The following is a 25,799-nucleotide window of genomic DNA, read 5'->3' as shown; positions in this document are numbered from 1 at the left end:
AGTTATTTGACTTTGCAATGTTCAGTCTGGGGCCAAAATAATGGGACTATGTAAAAACCGGACCCGGACATGACCTCGGACCGACAGACCGGACATCAAAATCTGCAGTCTGGTGCATGTAGTGGTGTCCCGTCCTGGGGGGTTTCTTGTCCGGGGGGATACCTGTGATAGCTATCATCAGGGACATGGGGAAGGGGAGATTACAGCCTCCCCGTGAGGTCCGGACTGTCCGGTTTTTGCTACATGCCCGGACCATACAGGGAGGCTTTATTCTCCCCCTCCTCTACTCCCTGGTGACAGCTTTCACATGAGGCCCCCCAGACAGGACACCCCCCGGACAAGACACCCCCTGGACCGGACACTACAAGCTCCGGACTGCAGATTTTGATCGGCGGTCCGGGGTTTTGTCTGGGTCTGGTTTTTACCCATACCCCAACATAATCTTTGTCCGCCACAATCACTTGGTGCTGGTTGTTGTAAGAGATTAGTGACACCATAGACAAGATCTATTGTGCACAAATGACTGGAACCTTCTTATTTTCTTCTCTTGATTGGAATAGAGAGTTTAGAACTCAGCTCTAAACATGGATATTGTGTATTCGGCCACAAGCATCTGATACAGCTGTAAGATTGTCTGTACTCCAGGATGTATGCTTGTCTAATTATTCTATTGCCACAGGGAAAAAGCTCTAGAAAACATGCTGCTATCCATGGTACTTACACAAAGTGTCTCTATGAATCTGGGTCATCACATTCATACTGTCTAGAACTCTCGAGGAAATACCAGAATAACTGGCATACTGTGTCCGTGTGTGTGTGTGTGTGTGTGTGTGTGTGTGTGTGTATATAGGACTATGGAACATATTTACTGCAAGTACCTGTAAACCTTTATTATGTTAAAAAAGTATTTCAGTTGGAGTGCAGGAAAGGTCACATTTATACCAACATTCCAGATGGGATAATTAATACATGTATGGAACTCATATATATATATATACAGTCACCTTCCTTTTATTAAAGACATCCAAATATCATCCTCATCTATAAAGACAGACAATACAGTTCAAAACTGCGCAGAGGTCAAGATGATGTTTACACAATAAAATTTAATTTATAAGAATAAAAGATACAATTAATTTTTTTTATATAAAACAAAGTATCGTAATTGGCCTTAATAGTTAACCTTTTTGTCGTCAATTTAATGAAAAAACAGTACGGATGTTAAGCCCAATATATCCCCTAATGGTAAAGATGAAAGTGCACTTATGCGGTATTAGTCAAGCAATGTTAGTTTATGATCCACAGACACATGATTAGTGAGAGCAGTGCACTGCAAGTTTTTGTTGATGCAGAGGTTAGTTGGGGTTATTAGTTCCATCAATAAAGGGTTAACACAAGGCAGTCCTTTTTATGTCTGGCCAGACATTAGTTGTTTGGTACCTGAAGTATTGACACGCAGTATGTGGCACTCGTCTCCCAGCTGCTGGTGCTGAATCACCTGGATCCTGCAGCTTTATCCGGAGGTTAGAGGGTGTATACCGTGTCCCCTTCAGGCTCTGCTGGCACTTGTAGTGCTTATCTAAAAGGTGGGAAGATTCTGATAATTTGATGTTTCTGAAGCGTTTTCCCGCCTGCTATGCGCTGTCAGCGGCTTCCTCAAAGAAATCAGAAGTATCATCTATAAAGAATTCAGGTTTCACAAATACTGCTGAGCTTTAGCTATCTAAACATCATGCAGGATTCACGTTTAGGGGACTGCGGTTTTCGCTATGTGCATGCGTATATGCGAATATACATATGTGCAGGGCCGCAGTGCAGGTGCCTTCAGTGTCTTGCACAGTCGCTGAGGCGGTTGCCGCTGGGCGGGCCGGTGGCTTTTGGGGGTGGGTGGCGACGCATGACGTCGGTGCACACCCCATTCTCGGACCTGGATGCTGCAAATATAGGTCAGTCAAGACTGACTTATCTTTGCGAATAGGGTAATAATTATTTGATGGTTTATGCTAAACATGCAGTGGGGATGTTCAAACGGCAGCGAAGGGGCAGGCATTCGGCAGCGTTAGATGGCTCGCTAAGCAGTGTTTTTACACTGCTTAGCGAGCACCACTAGTTCAACATGCAGGTAGGTCGACATGCATTTAGGTCAACATGCAGGTAGGTCGATATGCGTTTAGGTCGATGGGGTCATTAGGTCGACAGGGTCATTAGGTCGACATGGGGACGGTCGACAGTCCGAATGCCGACATATACTGTGCCCGTAGCATGGCGAGCCATGCGAGGGGACGCGGTGGTACGTTTCGGTGTCCATGTCGACACGACATGTGCCGACAGGCGGTATTTAATGCACAACCATCCACTAAATTGTGGTGGGAGAACAAAATAGTGTGCCGAGCATAGCGAGGCACCGTGCCCGAAGCATGGCGAGCACAGCGAACCTTGCGAGGGAACGTGGTGCTACACTTTACTGTTCATGTTGGCTGCGTTGACATTCGGGTGAAAAAAAACAACATGTCGACTTTTTCACTGTTGACCTTACCCATGTCGACCTAATGTCCCTGTTGACCTTACCCGTTCCACCACGTCCCCTTGCATGGCTCGCCATGCTACGGGCACACTATATGTCGGCATTCGGACTGTCAACCTTCCCCATGTCGACCTAATAACCCTGTTGTCCTAATGACCCTGTTGTCCTAATGACCCTGTCGAACTTCCTGCATGTCGACCTAAATTCATGTCGACCTAATGCTTGTCAACCTACTTGCTGGTGACCTAATGATCCAAAGACCTCTAAAGGTCTCTTGTTGTATATGGCATCAAGATGTTAGCAGCAGATGCTTTAATTCCTGTAAGGTGTGAGGTGGGGCCTCCTGTAAGGTGTGAGGTGAGGCCTCCTGTAAGGTGTGAGGTGGGGCCTCCATGGCTCAGAATTTTTTCCAACACAATTCCATAGATTGATAGAATCAGTTTTAGGTTTTGGGAATGTGGAGTCAACACCTCGAACTCTTTGTCATGTTTCTCAAACCGTCGGAACAATTCTGCAGTGTGTAAGGGGACATTAGGCTCCTGAAAGACGCCTCTGCCATAAGGGAATACCATCACCATGAAGGGGCGTACTTTGCCTGCAACAATGTTTAGGTAGGTGCCTGGTACGTGTCAAAATATCATCCACATGAATTCCGGGACCCAAAGTTTCAGAGCAAAACATTGCCCAGAGCATCACACTGCCTCTGCCACGTGCTTTGTTCCCATAGTGCATCATGGTAGGGCAGTGATTTTCAACCTTTTTACCTTGCGGCACACTAAATAAGATTTTCAAATTGCCAAGGCACACCATGAGATCCCCACAGGGCAAAACATATTGGCCCCCACAGAAAAAATCCAAACCTATTGGCCTCTATATAAAAAACAATCACACTGGTCCCCACAGGTAACAAAACTAAAATACATTGACCCTTTACATGAAAAAAAGAGACCAGTAAATAACAGTTGAACTTGTGGTGGCTATAAACTGGTTTGGGCATCTGTAGATCTGGGGGCACACTTGGGAGCAGCTCAAGGCACACTAGTGTGCCACGGCACAGTGGTTGAAAAACACTGTGGTAGGGCAAGCTCTGCCTGCTAAACGATGCACATGCACCCCATCGTCCACGTGATGTAAAAGTAACGGCGACCCATCAGACCAGCCTTGGGCACCCATAACCCTGCCACCCAGTTCAATGGGTTGCATACCAAGAACACCCCACCCCAGACAGGCCTGTTTTAAGATGCTCTGACGTTGCCATCTAGCAATCACAATTAAACCCTTGTCATTCACTCAAATTCTACATTTGCCAATTTTGCCAAGACCTGACTGTTCACTTGCTACCTAATATATCCCATCCCTTGATGGGGGCAATTGTAATAAGATAGTAGTTGTTATTCACTTCACCTGTCAGTCATTTTAACTGGCTTCTGTGTGTACACTCCTGCTGTAAAGCTGATATACTATTGATGTGTCTTGCTGGCACATACTGCAGGGCTGGACAAACCCCGGGTGCCATGTCGTCACAGTGACCAGATTCTTCTTCCTGGCGACCAGATTTTTTTGGGGAGGTAGCAGAATCTGGTCATGTCAGGGTGCACTTGCGGTAACAGCCAGGCAGAGTGGTGGACAACCCACCCGGCTCTATGAGAGCAGGTACGCAGCAACTATATCAAAACTCGAGCCGGCATTGCAAGCCAATAGGACTTCAGCAGGAGTGGCAGTGGTAGTTTCTGATTGGCTCACAATCTGCACAAGTTTTTAAAATAGCCACGGTGGATCTGCTCTCATACAGCCAGGTGGGTTGTCCACCACTCGTCCCGGCTTTTGTCGTTACCGAGGATGGTAACAGCAGTGATGAGGAGGGATAATCCCCCATGGCAATGAGCATGTAAGTTTAATTTATATAGCACACTTTCTCCAACAGGACTCAAGGTGCTGTACCCCTGGCAGAGCATGTAACCCCATGGCAACAAGCATTTATCCCTGGAAGAGCATGTAACCTCATGGCAATGAGCATGTTAACCACTGACAGAGCATGTTAACCCCTGGCAAAGCATGAAACTCCTGGCAGGGCATGTAACCCCATGGCAACGAGCATATACCTGTGGCAGAACATGTTAACCCTTGGCAGAGCATGTTAACCCTTGGCAGAGCATGTTAACCCCTGGCAGAACATGTTAACCCCTGGCAGAGCATGTAACTCCTGGAAGAGCATGTTAACCCCTGGGAGAGCATATGGCATAATATGTAATAGGCATTATGGCATATGGTATGATATGTAATGGGCATTACAGTGTGTGGCATAATGTGTAATGGGCATTATGGTCTTTGGTATAACGTGTAATGTGCATTATGGTATGTGGTATATGTAACGGGCATTATGGTGTGTGGTATAATATCTAATAGGTATTACGGTGTGTGGCATAATGTGTAATGGGCATCACGGTGTGTGGCATGACATGTGCATGGGCAATGGCATGTGGTATAATATGTAAATGGTGTGTGACATGTGTAATAGGCATTACAGTGTACATTTTTGGCACGCACTGCCTCTATTTTTAGTTTGTCCGGCTCCTATACTTTCATCCAGGCTACTAGATTTTAAAGAAATTTGTTGAGCCCTGACATACTGAATACTACTGTGTCCTGGTGTACCACGGGCATATTTACTAATGAAGTGTCATGGTGTAAAACAGGGATATATACTGATGTGTCCTGGAATAACACAGGGATATATAGTCTACCGCTGTGTCCTGGTGCATATATTACCCATGAAGACCTAACCACATCTCTTGTGCTTTTGGCAACTCATCACCTGCCAATTTTAAGATTTAGGATTATAGTTTAAACACAATGTGCACCCTTCTCTACATGAAACCCTACATTGGTTACATGATAAGGTTTTCAGAAGCAGCATAACGCTGGCCATCTTGGCTGCTGAATTCTGATTTTACGTTTTAAATTCTTGGAAGCATAAATCTGCAGCCGATCACATTCTGGGTGAAATATGTCTAAATACTGTGACTAATAATATGCTGTACAGTAATACAATATCAGGCTTTCTTAATGCATTTTTAATGCCTGATTTGGCTCTATGTACAATATACATTACTACGCTCTGTTCATTTGTGCCAGATAACTTACAGATCTCCATGTACAGTATTGCTGTCTTACAACTTAAACAGAGACTGTATAAACACTGGGCGCTTCTTGTAGGAGTGTAAGGCTGACAACCAGCAGCATTGAGCACCAGTTACACAAGTGCATCCTCACCATAAATGGCTTGTTATAGAATGAGGTGTTGTATAATCTTCCACGCTGCTGAATGTAATGCCAGGATTACATAGTAAGTACCACACACTCCCAGACAATGGGGTGTGGTATGACAATCGGACAGTCAGGATTCCGACGGGCAGTATACCGACATCGGAATCCTGACCGCCCAGGGGGGTGAGTGCTAAGATGACCCTTGTGGGCTCACTACGCGCCACACTTTGCAGGCTCGGTGGCTTGCTGCGCTTGATACAGGTTCTGTTCTCCCTCTATAAGGGTCGTAGACCCCAACGAGGGAGAATAGCCCTGTCAGTTGGGATCCCAACTGTCGGGCATTTAACATCGGGATTCTGATTTCCGTATACTGACCATCAGTATCCCGCCTGTCGGAGAGTCATCTGGCACCTGGACAATGTTGTTGGTGGAGATGTCCTGTGTGATCATGAATGGAACATTGGGCCTGAGTGGTTTATTCAGATCTTATCACTGGACTGCAAGATTCCAGAGCCCAGCGACCCAGGGACCTGTTACTGCAAAGGCCAAATGCTCCTACATGCCCCTCCTGGCTCATATATACAAAAATAACCAGGATGATTTCCAGAACTTCCTGCGTATCATAGTTGCCTACCCTCCTGCATTCTGCAGGAGACTTCCTGAAATAGCAGCAAACTCCCTCTCTTTCTCATTAGTCTGCCAATCTCCCTAATTTCTCCTAGTCCACATTACACTGTTACATTTTTGGGGAAAAAGGAATGAGAGACAGATACATTTACATTGAATCATCAGCACCATTTCCCAGCACTTTACCAAGTATAGTTGCTCTTACTAACTGCTTTGGGGCTCATCTACATTTGTATATAAGTCATTTTAAAAGATTCCTCTCAGATGTAGCAGTGCACACCCACGCTTCTAGGTGCCACATTCACAATCTCTTTTCACAATCTCACCATATATGGAAGTAGACACGCCCTTTGGGTGGAGCATGACACGCCCCCTCAATAGGGCGCTGTGCAAAATTCAACAACCAACTATTATCTCCCTGAAACTAGTTTTCAAAAGTAGGCAAGTATGCAACTCACACACTATCAACTGATTTTCCAGTGTGTGGATTCTGTGTGCAGCCCAGGACCTACTCGTGGCTGTGATAGAATCAGGCGGATACTCCTTTCCTTCAAATGCCTGGGCACAACTGCTCTTTCCCTGACACCCCCAGAAAATGGTCGGATGACATCCACAAATGCCGGCTTCTTGTCAATCAACTTGCATACGGCCAACAATAAGAAAAAGTAGCAGGATTATATTGCAGGGAGGGCTCGTGCATGCGTACTAGGAGCCATACGCATGTGCAGTCTATCAATTACCGCCCGGCCTGCAGATTCTCAGCCATGGGATCGGGTAAGAATAACTCCCTACACTTCCATCTAACTCTGCATAGTGGGCCTGATTCAGATGTGGAGTTCGGCAGCAGTGTGGGATGCTAGTCGAATTTGGATGTTTTTAAAGGGGCAATCACTTATGAAGCATGGTTTTGTCTTGTAAGTGATTGCCCCTTAATAAAAAGTCTGTGTTCTGCCGGCATCCCGCACTGCCGCCGAACTTGGGGCGACATTACATTCCTCCCATCATTGGAGTTGCTATCACTGCTGTTTCTTTGGAAATTGGCGATGTCCCTATTCTGTTTGGAGAATTGGAGATTGTTGTTTCCCTGCTCCCAAATGCCATCAGATTGTCAATCGCTGACAGGGGGAGATTCTCTAAGCTAAAAATGCTGTAAAAACCCCGTCATCGGGGTTTTTACCGCATTTTGGGATGCTGTAAGCGGGGGGCATGCTGTAGGCGGGGGGCATCGCCAGAAAAATCTGGCGATGCCCCATAGAAGCCAATGGGCTTCTATCGCAACCCTCCGTCGCCCCCCCGCCGCCCTGCACGGACCCCCGCCGCCCCGCATCGCCCCCTCACCTGTGTCCGGGCAGCACAGCGCAGTGCTGCCCGGACCTGTGACCTCCTCCCTGCACTGATCCTCTTCCGGGTGCAGGGAGGAGGAGAGCCCGGCGCAGCAGCAGCAGCGCCGGGTGTGGGAGGGAGGGGAGAGCCGCCGGGACCTGCTGGGACCCGGCGACTCTCACCGCAAAGGACAGCTCTTAACGCAAGAGCTGTCCTTTGCCTTAATTATCGCATATGTTACATCATATGCGATAATTAAATATGCGATGGGCGGCGAAGGGGGGCGGAGATTCTTAGAGAATCTCCCCCATAGTCTGACTACGTACTACGTCACAGGACCATAGTTGCCTACTTTTGAAAACTAATTTCAGGGAGATTATGGTTGGTAATACAATTTTGCAAAGCGCCCCATTGGGGGGGGGGGGGGGCGTGTCATGCTCCACCCAAAGGGCGGGACTAGTTCCATGTATGGAGAGATTGTGAAAAGAGATTGGGAACGTGGCACCTAGAAGTGTGGGTGTGTGCTGCTACATCTGAGAGGAATCGTTTAAAATGTAGATGAGCCCCAGAGCAGTTAGTAGGAGATACTATACTTAGTAAAGTGCTGGGAAATGGTGCTGATGATTCAGTGTAAATGTATCTGTATCTCATTCTTTTTTCCCAAAAAATGTAACAGTGTAATGTGGGCAAGGTGAAATGAGGGAGATTGCTAGACTAATGAGGGAGAGAGGGAGATTGCTGTTATTTCAGGGAGTCTCCTGCAGAATGCAGCAGGGTAGGCAGCTATGTGTGACAGGACTCATTTGCGCATTACACCTACTCAGCTGCAAATGAAGATGCAAAAGAACTGTGTGTTTGACACTTTGGTGCCCACACATGGCTCTGGAGGATGCCCAGTATAAAAACAAGCAAGTTACAATCTTTAAATAAAAATGTGTGTAGTCTATGTAGAGCTGAGTAGCAGGCATACATACGTGTACATGCCCAGATGGTACGTACTTGTTTCAGCAGCGCCGAGAGGGGTGGGGGTACTAATTACCCAGGCCAAGGTCTGATATAAGGGCCCCGTTACCTGGCAGCAGCAGTTCTCAACCCAGCAAATGCTGGAGCAGGGGCTGGGGCAATTGGTTATCAGAGTTATGTCATAAATGAGGAGGTCCACAGACTGCCCTCATTCTCCCATGTCACTGGATACCCAAACTGCCCTCTCTGCTGTCATTCATGGCACATGCACACTGAACTCACTGCCAACACCACTGCACACACAGCTCCTGCAGGCACTGGCCTTACATTCATTGTAGACATAACCCTATGTCCCCATTCCGAGCCGCTGCACACAATCACCTCTGTCACTTCTGGTCACAGAGGGCCTTATTCTAGTTCACTCTTTCTGACAAAATCCTTCTTAGATGGACAAAACCATGTGCACTGCAGGTGGGGCAGATGTTACTTGTGCAGAGAGAATTAGATTTGAGTGGGGTTTTACTTCAAAGTGAGATCTATATTGCAGTGTAAAAATAAATCAACCAGTATTTACCCTGCACAGAAACAAAATTACTCACCCAAATCTAATTCTCTCTGCACATGTTACATCTGCCCCCCCTGCAGTGCACATGGTTTTGTCCATCTAAGAAGGATTTTGTCAGAAAAAGTGAACTAGAATAAGGCCTAGAATGCTGTCCTTCCCCATCCCACACAACTTCCACCCCAGCCAGCCCAAGTAACTAACTGAGCACACAACTTATCCCATGAAATCACCGCTCACACATCCTCTCCCCAATGTATCACAGTTCTACACATTCCTATAGATCAAGCTTGTCTGGCCATGTCATGCTAAAGAGAACACTGCATGTTGGGATTTGCAGTTCTCCTGCCATGTATTACATAGGGGCATCTTGGTAATGCTGTACATACTTGATCTGCTGTGTCTATCTTTTAGAGCTTGCAGTCTCAGATAAACCTCATGCAGGTGGAACTGAGTATGAAAGACAGCAGTATCGGTGCTGTGCGGGGAGAGGTGGAGGCTCTGCGCAGACACCTGCAGGACGTCTCAGGTATTCTCATTATGGAGATGGGCCTTTCTTTGTTTATCCTCCTAAAGGGTGGGTGTGCCCTGAACACAAAGGAAATAAAACACTGAATGTCTGAGAGGGGTTGGGGGGGATTGTACAAGAACCACCTGCCCTGTCTCAGCCATTGTTTCCACACAGACATGTCGCCCCTATGCAATGTGATAAGGGCAGATCACTGCAGGGACTACCTCTGTGTCTTCAGCTTTGTAATAATGAACTAACGGCCATTTAAGTAAGTTCATTCATCACGGCACATTAGTATATACAGCAGTATATACTTTGCATATTGCATTTCTTATTTACCTTTTTTATTGTTCTTGTTGATTTAAATGAAGAAACAAAGCACAAGAGAAATACAAGAATGCTGTATATTGGGAAAAATATTATTCACCCGGAAATATTGGTCTCCCTCTGCCCGACCGGTTCCAGCATTATATCAGTAGCCCCCATGTTTAATGATTAGTCCAACCCAGCCATAATAGTAAATTCATAGATTTTACTTTTAATAAGAGACACAACAGCCAAAGGCGCAACTAGCATAGGTGCAGGGGGTGCATCTGCTATGGGGCCCAGAGCTGAAGGGGGCCCATCTTTACTGCCTAAGTAATATGTTTTACATACATTTATCACCATCAGTTGCTAAATAGGGGGCACTTACAAACTTTTGTGGTACTTGTTTCCTAGCACGGCGCCCAACGCATCGCAGACCATAAGGCATACGATGGTATGCGATACGATGCGATGTTATGCGATGGCAGCCAATGTTATACAATTTTAAATTGTATACCATTGCATTGTATGCCATTGTATCGCATATACAATGGTATACGATTTAAAATTGTATAAGCACCCTAATGGGTGTTTTCAATGTTAAATCAGGGTTGCCGACCCTCCCGGAATTTGCGGGAGTCTCACGAAAATCGGGTCCTTCCTCCCGGCCCCCGGAAAGGTGGGCAACCCTCCCGGAATCAGGGGGACCCCCACTGAGCCCCCCGATCGCAGCATTTATATGCCGCAATCCGCGGGTCTCAGGGGAGGGGGCGGAGCTAAAACCGCACAATCGTGTCGTTTTAGCCCCGCCCCCTCAATGGATATCAGTTATTTCTGCTATTTGATGTAATGGGGGCGGGGCTTAATAACGTCATGGTTAAGCCCCACCCCCAAAACTCGTAATGCAATATTCCTCTCCGGGCTTCTCCCGGAGAGGATTTTTTTAAAGTCGGCAACCCTGTGTTAAATGTGCCCCCATAGAATATAATTAACCGTAATGGGTGCTTAGTATGTTAAAAGCACCCCCAACGGCACCCCCACTATCAACGCCAACCCGAAGAGTGGCGAGCGCAGCAAGCCTGTGAGGGTCGGCGGTACACGTCCTCCAACCTTTTCATACCCCCACTATCCACGTCGGCGTGGAGTTGACTTTATATAGTGTAGCGAGCCACCGAACCCGAAACGTGGTGAGCGGACGTGGAATACATGTAAAGTAATAAGCGTGCGCTCGCCATGCTTCAGGCTCGGTGGCTCGCTGCGCTCGCCACACTATATAGATTCAACTCCACCCCGACGTGGATAGTGGGGGTGTGAAAAGGTCGGAGGACGCGTACCGCCGCCCCTCATGGGCTCGCTGCGCTCGCCACGCTTCGGGTTGGCGTTGATATTGGGAGTGCCGTGGAGGTGCATTTAACATTGTAAGCCCCCATTAGGGTGCTTATACAACTTAAAATCGTATAGGGGCTTATACAATTTTAAATCGCATAAAATCGCATTGCATCGGGTGTATGGCATTCGATGCGATTAAATGTCGTACGACTTAATATCGTGGGCGCCGTGCTAGGAAACGAGTACCACTTTTGCTATGGGGCCTATAAATATCTAGTTACGCCCCTGACAACAGCCAATCAGACTGCACATTAGATTGTATTCATAGCTAATTAATATACCTGTTTCCTTCCCTACTGGTCCTGGCCACAGTGTAATAGCATTCATAGTCCCAACATCAAATTAATAACATTCACATTCAATAAATATTTCCCTGCAAACATCATGATAGACCTTGGCTTACAGCAGGACCTACTCATGGGCCATATGCCAGCCTACCCCCTGGACCAGTCCGCTGCTGTTGATTATAGTGGCTACTGTTGACTGAGCACCTAAAGCCAGACACACCCAATTGGGTCAGCCTTATTAACTGTTCTAACGGCTGTAACAGCATTCAATCTTGCAGCCTTCGTGGGCTTGTTTCAGCCTGAATTTACACCAAATTGTGCAAATTTGTGCCGCCGTAAATTGCGGTTGCTGTCAAAAATGATTGGCATCTGCGATATTATCTTGGTTAATAGGACTGTCTCCTATGTGTGTGTGGCATAGATATTGTGGCAGGCTGTGTGGCCATGAGTAGGTCACATGACCTGTCTAACGGTAATGGTGTGTACACACAGTGAGATTCCTTTGCAATTCGACTTACGATTCGAGCAATCTTTGCTATCTTTGTACTATTTGCATACAATTCCTGCTATCTACATTCGATTCACACTATATAGTCATTGCTTCCCTTGTTTATTTGGCTTTCCGATTTCAGCTGAACGGAAGCGCGCATCAGCACCGAATTGGGATAGAAAGCTTAAAAACATGTTCTATCTCCATATGATGTATATGCGATCCCGATACAATTTTAACTATATTGTCCCACAGGTCGAGAGGTCGGCCCTCAGATCAGACATCCTGCACATTTATAAGCTCGTTTGACCGCTCCAAGACCTGCATACGATCAGGTCGTCTGCAGGTCATCCTGATTTACTGTATGGCCAGGTTTCAGTCCATTTGCAACATAGTAATGTTCTGAGGTAAACAATGACCATGGCGATTTGTAGGTTCCTTAAGAACACGTGGCAGGTAATTAAATGTCTGTATTCTTTTTATTGCGCAGATTCCGGTATGCGTGAGAAGAGGGTCTTGGTGGAGGATGTGATCCAGCTAAAGAAGTTGGCAGATGTTTCTACACAAGATCTGGCACATAAAGAGCAGGAACAGAAGATCATTCTTCCTGAGCTGCACAGTACCATTCACAGTATAAAGGAGAAAGACCGCAACCTCCTCCTCCTGCAGAAACAAGTAATAACGTCTGCCCCCTTACAATAGCACAGTGATTTGTTCTGTGTCAGGGCAGGACACTGCTCAGCACACAACTAACTAGTACACAATGCTGCAACAAAAATCAAGGTCTTGTCTGAGACATAGAGAGCACTAGTATATAACAGGGTTGCCGGAATGGCCGGGAGGGTCCCGGAAATCGGGTCCCACTCCCGGCCTCCCAGAAAGGGGGGCAAGCCTCCTGGAATGTGGCCAGTCTCCAGCGATCCATGGGAGCAAATGGCGTGAATCGCATCTTTGTAGCCCTGCCCCACACTTTGCATGCCTGAAATACGGGCATTGAACGGCGGGGGGTGGCCGCGAGGACGTGATCATTTTGACCCAGGGTTGCCGACCTTAAGAATCTCCTCTCCGGGAGGAGACTTTCAGCAGCAGTTCTGGGGGCGGGGCTTGAGGGTGGCATCATTAAGCCCCGCCCCCAAGGATGCAAAATAGCCGTATTCATGGATCTCTGTGGAGGGGACAGGGCTAAAATGACGTGATTGTGACAATTTAGCTCCACCCCTCCTCTGAGACCCGCGGATTGCGGCATTTAAATGCCGACATCGGGGGAAGACGGCCGCAATCAGGGGGCGCAGTGGGAGTCCCCCTGAATCTGGGACGGTTGCCCACCTTTCCGGGGGGACACAGTCGACATGGACACAGTTTGTGCACCGCATCCCCTCGCTATGCTTCGGGTACGGTGCCTCGCTACGCTCGGCACACTGTTTTGTTCTCCCACCACGCCCTAGTGGATGGTAAGCATGAAATACCACCTGTCGGCACATGTCGGCTCAAAAAACAGTGAAAAACCCATGTTGACCTTTTCACTGTCGACCTAGCCCATGTCGCCCTAATGCTTGTGTTGACCTAATGTCATGTCGACCTAGATCCATGTCGACCTTGACCCATGTTGACCTTAACCCATGTCGACCTTGCTGCATGTCGACCTAGTGGTATCTACCCAATGCTTGTCGACCTAGTTGTTGTAGACCTAATGACCGTATCCCATACACACTGTGTCGGCCAAGCCACATGCCACCCTGGTCTCTTTAGCCTTAAGCTCTCCCCCATCCCATTCATCTCTCTCACCCATTCCCCTATACACACTGTGTCTCTCAAGCCACATGCCACTCTGGTCTCTCCAGTCTTATCCCCCTGTCTCTTCAGCCTAAATACTGGTACTAAATTATGCAATTTGCGTCACTTTAGCACCGCCCCCTCCCCAGAGAGACGGTTTCGGGGCCCTCCCTGCCATTCTGGGAGGATAGGTAAGTATGGCATTATATTATGAATCTTCAGTCTATAGCCTTTAGACACTACATACAGTATTTTATGTTAATATCTTTTTTATTTTATACTACTGAAGAATGCAATACAATTAATAGAAACAATATCTAGGATTGATCAGTGTGCTCTGTATTTAGTGTTCCCATTATTTTATGACCAGCTTCAGGCACAAGAGAAGCAGCATGAAGCTGTGGAGGCACAACTGGCAGAGAAGCGGTCGGAATGTCTGACGATACAAGCCGCGATACATCAGCTAGAGGAACAGTACGTCGCCACTGCGCAGTCTGTTCAGGAGCGGATTGTGACTGAGCTTCGGTATGGACATTGCTTTGCTATGCTATGTACACAAGCCGCAGCTTTCACTGAGGGTAATGCTGTGTACACACAGTGAGATATATAGTCAAAATCGGACATTGAACGCTTTTTTTAACCTCATTCGATGGCGATTCGATCCTGATGCGCGGCGTGCTTCCATTTAGTGTAAATCAAACAGTAAAATAGACTGTGCAGGCAAAAGTATAGAGCGCAGATCTGAATTATATAGTCCAAATCAAATGAGTTTTGCTTGCCGTTCGATTCAATCCCAATTGAATCGGGATTGAATCGCCAGCAAAATCGCACAGTGTGAACATACCTTTTAGTATCAATGGGCCTTATTCAGACTTATTTATTTTATTTATTAACAGTTTCTTATATAGCGCAGCATATTCCATTGCGCTTTACATAGGTGACAGTGAAACAACAAAACAGGGTATTTACAGACAGTCAAAATGTAGGAGGGCCCTGCTCGCAAGCTTACAATCTATAGGACTTGATCGCAAAACACATTTTTCTCAAATGGACAAAACCATGCTGCATTGCAGGTGAGCAGGGCTGTCACTAGATAATGCGGGTCCTGGGACAGCCCAGATAGAGCCCCCCCCCCCAAAGTAAAGAAAACAATGAAAAAAAAACATAGCAGGCCCTCCCTCACCTCACCTGTGTTGTCTTTGTTTTCTGCCGCAGGAACATCACCCTGATGCAGCACTGGTTCCCCTCTATGGGCAGCGATGGCTCCCCTGTGCGGGGCCGCCGGTATCCCAGGTTTCTGATATGGGGGTGGGTGTCCTGCGGCTAGCTGGTGTCCCCTGGCTCCTCGTCCTCACGTGGCGTGACATCACCACGTCATGTCGCAATTGTGGGGGCTTCCTGTGGGGGCTCCTGGGTGTCCTGCTGCCCACTGCACTGCCTGCTTTATCGTCCGAACAGGCAGTGGGTGGCAGGAACCTGGAAGTGGGCGCCAGCCAGGGGGCTATTGTGCTGTGCTGCGGGCTGCAGACAAAGTGCGGCCCACCGATGTGATGAGGATTGGAGGCCGTCGGCAGAGGGTAGGGCCCAGCTGCGGCCGGCGGCTGTGTAGCGAAGAGGCAGTGGGGTGCTCCTCCTGTCAGAGCGGCCAGGCCCGGGACACTTTTCCCCATAGACCCCCCCGTCGGCGGCCCTGCAGGTGAGGCTGATGTAGCTGGTGCAGAGAGCGTTAGAGTTGGGTGAGTTATTTTGTTTCTGTTTTAAACACACCCCACCCAAATCTAACTCGCTCTGTTACATTGCTAAAAAATGTGCTTTGTGCTGAGGTATGAATTAGGCCCAATATCCAATTAGCGGCCAAACTGGATGACGTTCCGCTGTTTGGCCTTTGGCCAAGTAACCAGATCATTCATGTCTTTACTGGGGCTTGTTAGTGCGCACTCAGGGTAATCCTAATTATTGTGCCCAACACGGCTGCCCCACCTGGTGGGGTGAATTTTATCCCATAGAAGTCATTACCCAAAATGTTTGCACCAACCTAAAGTATTGGGTAACGGTTGTACACAAATCCCTAATGTTTTACTACTATGCATACATCTAAAGTAAACCACAGCGATTGAACTGTGATGGCTGTCGCACCAAGATATTAGTCACAAAGTGAGTGATAGACAGCATTTGGGGTGGTAATGGAGAGTAGCCAGATAAGCTCATGTTTATCATGGTTGTTCAGTGCTTTCTGTGGTGCAGAAATTATCAGTTGCAATCTTGGTACATGTGAGTTATCCGGACGCCCGATTTCAAAATCGGGTCGGATCGGGCACATCGCATCGCATCGCATGCGACCATCGGATGCGATGCGATGCGATGCGATGACCCGATTTTTCCATAGGAATCAATGTTAAAATGGACTGAGTCCATTTTAACATGGAATTCAATGGGAAAAAGGGGTCCTTTTCATACCCCTACTATCCAAGTGGGCATGGAGTTGGATATAAACCTGTGGCGAGCGTAGCGAGCCACCGAGCCCGAAGCGTGGCGAGCGTAGCGAGCCCCGCGAGGGGACACGGAATACCGTCCCCTCGCGGGGCTCGCTTCGCTCGCCACGCTTCGGGCTCGGTGGCTCGCTACGCTCGCCACAGGTTTATATCCAACTCCATGCCCACTTGGATAGTAGGGGTATGAAAAGGACCCCTTTTTCCATAGGAATCATTTTAACATTGATTCCTATGGAAAAATCGGGTCATCGCATCCGATGGTCGCATGCGATGCGATGCGATGCGATGCGATATCGCATCGCATCGCATCTGATTGTATGCCTTAACTTAAGGCATACAATCAAAAAATCGGGCGTCCAGATAACTCACAAGTACCGCAATCTTACTTGCTAATGCATTCCCGGAGAGCACCTCAGTCTGCCTGTCTACAGAGGCACTCACATTCTGCAACAATGGTTCCGGTGTTTCAGCAACTGTACGCAGTCAGAACAAAATGATGCAACAGCGGTGGGTGTCCCTATGCCCAGGTTAGCTTCTGCCCATATTAGCATATAATGAACTGCAAAAGATAATAGCAGCAATCGCTGTTTTCTTTTACGTCTGTATTATGTAGCTTTCACATCACACTTTTAAAACGGTATATTGCCGTTTTTTTGCCTTTTAAAACGTTTAAGGCTGCAGTGTGAAAGTGTCATAGTTGAAATACCATTTAAAGTTAACTGGTATTTCAACACGTTTAAAAAGCAGAGTCCTACCCGTTTTAAAGCCAATTCAGAGCCGTTTTTTGTGCTGTCTGAATGGCACTGAAATGGTATTTAGTAAAAAATAAAGGTTAGAGCACTGTGATAGGCTGTCCCTTGTCTTGTGTCCCTTCCCTAATAAGCTGTGGGTAGAAACGTGTTCAGAGGTTAAACGGCTTGACTGGTGATGTGAATGGTACTTAAACGGTATTTTTAAATGGTAATCTGCTGCAATATGAACACTAGACCCGTTTAAAATACCATTTAAAATTACAGTTTTTCAAAACGTTTCAAAATGTTTTATGTGATGTGAAAGCTACATTACTCAATGTTTTGTACTACTTGTTTTCTATGCCTATAAGAACCTTGAGTCCTGTTGACGGAAGAGTGCTATATAAATTAAAATAATTTTATTATAATTATTATAACTATTATTATCTTCTGACCACATTTGCCAACATGACTTATAACGTTCCTCTCAGTTTAGGTTGTATTTATACTAGCCAATCTGTGATTTTGCAATCGTGTGAGATATTTAGACACACGATGCAAATCACAGATGGGACAAAATCAGGCGCACAATAAACCCAAAGTCAATGATACTATCTATAAAAAGAACCACAAGGGAATAAATTTAAAATTTATAACAATTTTGCTGCTCCTAAGAGTGATTCTGTAACACTCAAATTTAAAGCACAAATAATTTTTTAGGAGAAAAGGAGCGCAAATGTCATAAAAATCAAAACATTTATTAATACAGTAAAAAATATATATAAAAATGAAAATTTCTGAATAGAAATAAAAATAAAGATTATCACAATGACATATGTGGGACACTTCTGCAAGTTCGTATATCAATAGTTTCAACAGAGTTTTTAACCATAAATTGCAGCACTGTCCATAGGTACACACATGGGGATTTAGACTTTCCAATTTCCGTATAAGTGGGCTCAGATTTTATAGAGCGAGAATAATGTAAAGTTCCAGTATAACAAAAAGCCGGCAATGCCAGATAGTTGATGTTGGGGTCGGTACTCCAAAGTAAGGAGAATTGGTGTTAATGTCAACACTCTCAATCGACAGAGGTTGTGTCGACACTGATAAGACTGTACTTGTATCAAACAGTTACTGGAGTGGAATAAGAGCTCACCAGTTGTTGAGACACTGTCTCCGGGGCTATTAGGAGACCGCACTGCGGCGGTTTTTCAGGCTCCTGCCCTGCTGACAGCTCCGGGACCTGGATCAGCTGCACACCCCGTGTGCAATGTGTGCGGCGTCTGTCGACAATCCTCAGGTGCAGGGACTGCTTTCAATCCGCTTCCAGGCAACAACAACGCTGCCGTTTGTACACTCCTGGCTTTGAGCAGATGGATAGCCGTGCGAGTCCAGCGTTAACCTGGGTAGCAAGTGATCTGCCTGGGACGTTTTCCCAACGTAGGAATGAAGTGTCCCACACTTGTCAATTGGACCTGAGGATTGTCGACAGACGCCGCACACATTGCACACGGGGTGTGCAGCTGATCCAGGTCCCGGAGCTGTCAGCAGGGCAGGAGCCTGAAAAACCGCCGCAGTGCGGTCTCCTAATAGCCCCGGAGACAGTGTCTCAACAACTGGTGAGCTCTTATTCCACTCCAGTAACTGTTTGACCCAAGTACAGTCTTATCGGTGTCGACACAACCTCTGTCGATTGAGAGTGTTGACATTAACACCAATTCTCCTTACTTTGGAGTACCGACCCCAACATCAACTATCTGGCATTGCCGGCTTTTTGTTATACTGGAACTTTACATTATTCTCGCTCTATAAAATCTGAGCCCACTTATACGGAAATTGGAAAGTCTAAATCCCCATGTGTGTACCTATGGACAGTGCTGCAATTTATGGTTAAAAACTCTGTTGAAACTATTGATATACGAACTTGCAGAAGTGTCCCACATATGTCATTGTGATAATCTTTATTTTTATTTCTATTCAGAAATTTACATTTTTATATATATTTTTTACTGTATTAATAAATGTTTTGATTTTTATGACAATAGCGCTCCCTTTCTCCTAAAAAATTATTTAGGTTGTATTTATATCCAACATTTTGGTTGCTTTAAGACCAATCTATCCTAAAGAAAAACGTTGATGAATTTATAATAATTTGCCTATGGGGGTTGGAGGCCATGTTCATTAAGCATTTATATGTGCAGAATTGTGCCAAATGTTCCTGTGAAGGATCATTGCAAAAAAAAAAAAACACTCCCAGCTGGCACATTTGGCCTATCACCCATCATACATATGAATAATATTAAACTTTTCTACTAGTATATTGCTTCCTTGACCAATATTTATGTCATTCCTGGCAGTATTTAGACATTTTGCCTTTTTTTTTCAAGTGTATACACTGTATATTACACTAAATATACATTTATGTGTACATGCATTATGTGTATTGATGTTTATGTTTACATGTATTTAAGTGTTTTGATGTTTATGTTTACATCTTATTTATGTGTGTTGATGTTTATGTTTACGTGCATTTATGTGTCTTGATGTTTATGTTTACATCTTATACCACTTTCACATCGCCGACACGTTTTAAAAACCGGTATTTAAAACGGTAATTAAAACGGGTCAGAGCCTTAACATTGCCGCAGATTACCGTTTTAAATACCGGTTTATACCCCTTTCACATCGCACTTTTAAAACGGTAAATTGCCGTTTTTTTTTTTCCCTTTTTTAAAACGTTTAAGCCTGCACTGTGAATGCATAGCATTGTACACATTCACATTGCACAAAAAACGGCAAGGAACCGTGTAGGACTCTGCTTTTTACACGGTTCGAAATGCCAGTTAACTTTAAACGGTAAATCGGCTGTGGTGCATTCACAGTGCAGGCTTAAACGTTTTAAAAAGGGAAAAAAACGGCAATTTACCGTTTTAAAAGTGCGATGTGAAAGGGGTATTATTTATGTGTGTTGATGTTTATGATTGCGTGTATTTATGTGTTTTGATGTTTATGTTTACATCTACTTATTTATGTGTATTAATGTTTATTTGTCAGCGCACTAGCACATAGAGGGAAATTCAATTGCAGGTGGACACATCTGTGCGGCGATAGTGCTTTGCGGCAGCCAGATCTTGCCCAAAATTGTTTACTTCCCCCATAAGGTATCGAGCACTTTAGTGCGAGTTCCTGATTCGGCCAGATGGGCGAAGGGTGTCTCAAGGATCCACTCTGCACAGTTGTCCCACTTGTCTTTTTTGTCATACCAGTTGTATTAATCTATACTTGTACAATTCACAATGAAAGGACTGTACGGACATCTAGAATTTTTTCTGTGTTGATTATGAAAAGCAAAGCGAATCCAGGTCCATACTTCCCAACATGACCCACTCCAGGAGGGACACGATGCTCTGTTTCTGAACTTCCCTTTGATACTGCTTTCACATTGCAGAAATGGGTAATGACACGGTATTCTTAAATGGGACTTTAAAACGGGTCTGAGCCTTGAGACCTTTCGCATTGCAGGTGAAAACCGTTTTAAAAATCATTTAATACCATTCAAACATTCAACCCGTTTAACCCCCAAGGGACACGTTTCAAGCCATTGAAATAGAGCTGTTCAAACTGCCAAAAAAACGGCTTTAAAGCGCGTAGGACTCTGCTTCTTAACCGTGTTGAAATACCAGTTAACTTTAACCGGTAAATCAACTCTGGCACTTTCACATTGCAGCCTTAAACGTTTTCAAATGGAAAAAAAAACGGTAATATACCGTTTTAAAAGTGCGATGTGAAAGGGGTATAAATGTATGATTGCCCTTATCTGTTTTAAACAGGTTAATGGATAAGAAAGGTGTTCCAACACAGGTGATGGCAATCATTAATTAAGAGGAAAGACCAAGAATAGAGCATGCTGTTCCTCCCGGAGAGGGTCATGTTGGGAGGGATGCAGATCCGTTTGCCCATTTCATTTTTCAGCTGTTTCACTTGTTTTGTTATTGTTTATTTTCAGAAAAGAGGCAGAAAAGTTGAGATATCAACTGAAAGAGAAGCAGTTGGCAGCAGATGAAGATAAGTATTTGAGGAACAAACTGGCAGAAGACAGTGGGCGTCTCACCAAAGACAATGGCCACCTGCAGAGCCGTGTACTGGAAGCCACCAAACAACTGGATGAGGTGAGGAAAAAGCCTTCATTTATATGGTATCCTTAATAATACAGGTACGAGGGACGTTAAAACATATACTACTGCGTCTGGCAATGGAAAAGTATAATACAAGTTTTATAGGGACTGTATCACAGGCAGCTGTTCTTGAGGGGTGTGTTAGAACCTTCCAAAAATGATACAACAAAGGCAAGTGAACAGCGCTGGGTAACACTGAATAAAGGTGTATTATACACACATAAATATCTCTTAAATATTTTATTTTATACATAAATTGCATTCACATTTAAAATAATTTTGAACACATTTAAAAAAAAACTATTGTAAATAAAGAGCACAGCTCATTGGGGTGATGGGGAATTGGGGAGAATATACCCTGGAGTTGAAGGGTAATGAAATGGTTATAAATATTCATGTAGAAAGTTGAATAAGAAAGTTAGAACTTAGATGTAAGGAGAACATTTTGTGCCAGCTTGAAAATAGTGACTTGTGTACAGTTGGGGATCATGTTCTAGGTTACTTGTTTTGGGTGGTTCCACTAAACCAGGCCAGGTAACATATACTGTTGCTAATTAACTCCACCCTAGAGCTGATCCTCCACATTCCAACTGCGAGAGACATCTATTTCCATAAGTCCTGGCTACAGACTAGTCTGCCTCGCAGGGACTGTGTGAAGACTGGACAATGCGGGTTCTAAATCCATTAATGTAAATGTTGATCACTTTATGGCTTTTGTGTTAATTACTAAACCGTTTTTACAGGTGGAGTCAGTGAATGTAAATGCACGTAATCTACATATGAGAGCTGCAGTCTTCTATTGTTCAACTGTTTCATGTATATTTTACGTTACTAATACACGTATCATCTATGGGGCCTGATTCGGATGTGGGTGCACTGGGCAAAGAATCAGCAGCGATGTTTAAGTATTCGAATAGAAAAAGAGAGCACCTGTGTGCAGCGCTGCTCCCAGTGTTATTTGAGTAATGTCTGAAAAATGTATGTTGATCTTTTGATGTGTTGACCTTTTCTATGTCAACTTTTTGACTGTCAACCTTGACACTGTCGACCCGATGATCAATACCCATCTGAGTAAGATGGACCTTATTCAGGTCCGTTCGCTCAATGTTTTGTGTATGTGCATGCGCAGCCGCATTTCTGCGCATGTGAATATTCCAGGTGCGTGCGGCCACGGTGAGCAGACTGTTCACCGGGTGCACGCACCCAACATTGCGGGCGGGAGGGATGTGGCGTTCCCATGGTAATTGCCGGGTGGAGTGGGCGCCAGGGACGGGCGGCTGACATCACCGGATGTCAGCTGCCTGCCCATTTCAGCCCGAAAGTGCACGCATATATATATATATATATATATATATATACTGTAAGTGACCTGAGAGTCACTTTATATGTGCGTGCATGCCAGTGGCGTAGCTACCTTTTGGGCGCCCCCCCCCCCCCCCCCCGCCATTAGGGGGGGACGCCCCCCCTCGCCGCCGCCCCGCCAAGCACCCCTACCCCCCTGCCCTGCCGCCCCGCCGCCTATTCAAACCCCCCCCCCCCAATCCCCCACAGCCTTACCTATCGCGCCATACAGCAGACAGTTTCAGAGAACATTGTGCTATATGGGGGCGGCCATTTTGTGGTGGTCCTCAGCAGAAGAACGGAGCCGCCGGGACCAGCGAGATAGGTAAGTCTGCAGGGGATTGGGGGGGGTTAACTATAGCACCGCAGCCCCTGGCGCCCCCACATGCATAGCGCCCCCCCCCCGCGGTGGTGGGGGCTGCGGTGCTATAGTTACGCCGCTGGTGCATGCACCACATCTTTCCATGGTTGGCGACCATGGAAAGATGTGGGTGTTCCCTCACAGCCTGCAAATGGATGTTTATGTTAAACTATTCGCAGCCAGTGCATGTGAACACGTGCTGCAAAGGGGGGGTTTGGTGGACTTGCGAGGCCAGAATAACCCCCTTTGTTTCCCCCTAGCACCCTGAATGATACCAGTAACAAGATACAAATCCTATATGGTAACAGAATTCAGAGATCTTGGTTACAAATATTTGTACATGTATGAAGAAGCCCCCAGGCTGTCGTCAAGGCTTCTCTGTATGTCGGGGGTCCCTAGCGCTATATCTAGGTGCAGGGTGCAGCAGCAGCCCCCCCCCCCCTCCCCCAAAAAAGGCATAAGCTATAAAGCCCAGCGCAGCACACCAGTGAGAGACTATAGTGTTAATGATATTAGTGTTAGGAAACTGAAGCTATACACAGAAAGTGATACAAAGATAGTGAATTGTAATTAAAATATGAAAGAAATAGTGTTTGTGAAGAAATTAGTGTTATTAGCATGTAATGGGGTACACTCTATTAACACTTACTAATTTCTTCACTAACACTATTTCTTTAATATTTTAATTACACTTCATTATCACTTTCTGTATATAGCTTCGGATTTCTAACACTGTGTTAACACTATAGTTTATTCACTGGTGTGTTGCGCTGGGCTTTCTGGCTTATGATGTTTTGGGGTGCCGCACCCTGCACCTAGATATAGCACTAGAGGCCCCCAATACACAGAGAAGCCTTGACGAAGGCTTGGGGCTTAATCAAACATTTGCGCAAATATATGTAACCAAGTTCTCTGACTTCTAGTACTATATTTATTTGTTTATTAACAGTTTCTTATATATTCCATGCGCTTTACATAGGAGACAGTGATACAACAAACTGAGTATTTACAGACAGTCAAAGCTATGAGGGCCCTGCTCGCAAGCTTACAATCTATATGGGATTTTTATCTTGTTACTGGTATCATTAAGGGTGATGGGGGAAAGCAAAACGTGCTTTTCTTACTCAGATTACACATCTTTGTAAGCACCTGAGTGATATCACTAAACTAATTGAGCATCTGCCAATATATATCAGCCTCATATTACTCAGACTGGCAGCCAGAACTCACCTGCCGGGACCAGAAAGTAGACATCCAGACCTGCAGAGCCTGGATTCGCAACTCCTACAGAGCAGGGGCAACATGCCATTGTCTTATAAAACGATCACTACTCCAACTCCAACCCCCAAATGCAGCTGCAGGACCGGTATGCAGGGAAATCAAGCCCCAAACATGGCATGACCACAACGCTTCCTGTCCAAAGTTCAGGGAAGAAAAACATGACAGGGTATTGTCTAATCGCTGTGCCCAATTATCCCCCCACAAATGACATAACTCTCTTGTTGGATAAAATTGGCCACAGCAGCCATCTTTATTGAAATAATACAAAATTAACAATAATCAAAAACATTCCCCACGGAAGGTGGTCCCCGAGGCCCTCAATAAATCAATCCACACCTCTAAGCACTTCCAGGAGTTGTTACCCCCAGCCGATAGCGATTGGCTCGAGGGCACCAATTGTCAACACCCAGTGCTCATTAATTAGCCTCACCCAGGGGAGTCCAGCCCCCTCATGGGGCCCTCCCCGCCGCATAATTAAGCCTCAATGCCACCAACCTCGAGGACCCCCCTCCGCCACCAAGCACGGGGTTAAGCCCTTGACCCCGGGCGACCCCCCCACATCCGGAACGCTGTTTCTATTCCTTCCTGTAGTCCCAAGGACCAAACATCGATCCCTACAGCGTTCAAATGCACACCGTCTCCTCTCCAAAAAGCACCGGCACCAGACTCAAGTTCCTTGTGCCTCACCACCACCGCGCCGTTTCTAGCCATAAAACGCCCAATTGCCCTGTTGACTTTTATCCGTGCCTTATTGATCTTGTCAGCCGACCTTGCATCCCTCCAATAACGGCGCGGCACAATATCCGACCAAACTGTGATCACCTCTGGAAACATTGCCCATAACCGTAAGAGATCAAACTTGATATCCCGTATCAACTCCCTAAATGGTCTGCTCCCAAGGTCATTCCCTCCTCTTTTTCACTCCATACCATACCGCGCTTCCCCAGCCAGCGAACCACTGCCTCCTCTCTATCCAAACCTAGCTGGGGGCCGTTCGGTCTGACATCAGCCCGCAAAGCTCCCCAAAAGACATATGAATGTCCTAAAATCCAAATCAGGCACGGGGGATGCCCTAAAATTAGAAAGAACACAATCAGCCTCAACAATCCCCTAAACGAACATATGAACGAAAACGAGGCGATTCCCATCGCCCAATGCGCTTAATCAGCTCATCTCCCAAACCCATCCTAGCAGCCTCAGTTGCGGCCCCGATGCGGAAAGAGTGACCCGCGTATTCCTCCCCCTTGAGGCCCAACGTCCGCAGGACTGCTCTAAACACGCTTGTGAACTGGAACCGTGATAAAAAGGACCCATTCGCATGCATCAGCAAAGGATCCCTTTCTCTGCCCACTCTGACTTCCTTAAATAACCTTAGCCGTGCCACCGGGCACAT

At 46.0% G+C, this 25,799-nt stretch overlaps 1 protein-coding gene across 1 annotated transcript in view; it reads left to right on the top strand.

Annotated features, from left to right (window-relative positions):
• The window catches only part of LOC146079464 (uncharacterized), a 63,909-nt gene that overhangs the window by 18,653 nt on the left and 19,457 nt on the right, over positions 1-25,799 (top strand). Inside the window, exons 2-5 of the mRNA XM_083186238.1 lie at positions 9,681-9,795; positions 12,740-12,924; positions 14,393-14,547; positions 21,255-21,417. Coding sequence (XP_083042364.1) covers positions 9,681-9,795; positions 12,740-12,924; positions 14,393-14,547; positions 21,255-21,417 — 618 coding nt within the window. The remainder of the gene's footprint in view (positions 1-9,680; positions 9,796-12,739; positions 12,925-14,392; positions 14,548-21,254; positions 21,418-25,799) is intronic.

Source organism: Crinia signifera, chromosome 5 (genome assembly GCF_055691185.1).
Source record: "Crinia signifera chromosome 5, ASM5569118v1, whole genome shotgun sequence".
Classification (NCBI taxonomy): Eukaryota; Metazoa; Chordata; class Amphibia; order Anura; family Myobatrachidae; genus Crinia; species Crinia signifera.
Note: the sequence above shows the minus strand (reverse complement) of the source record. Positions and strands in the feature narration are given on the sequence as shown.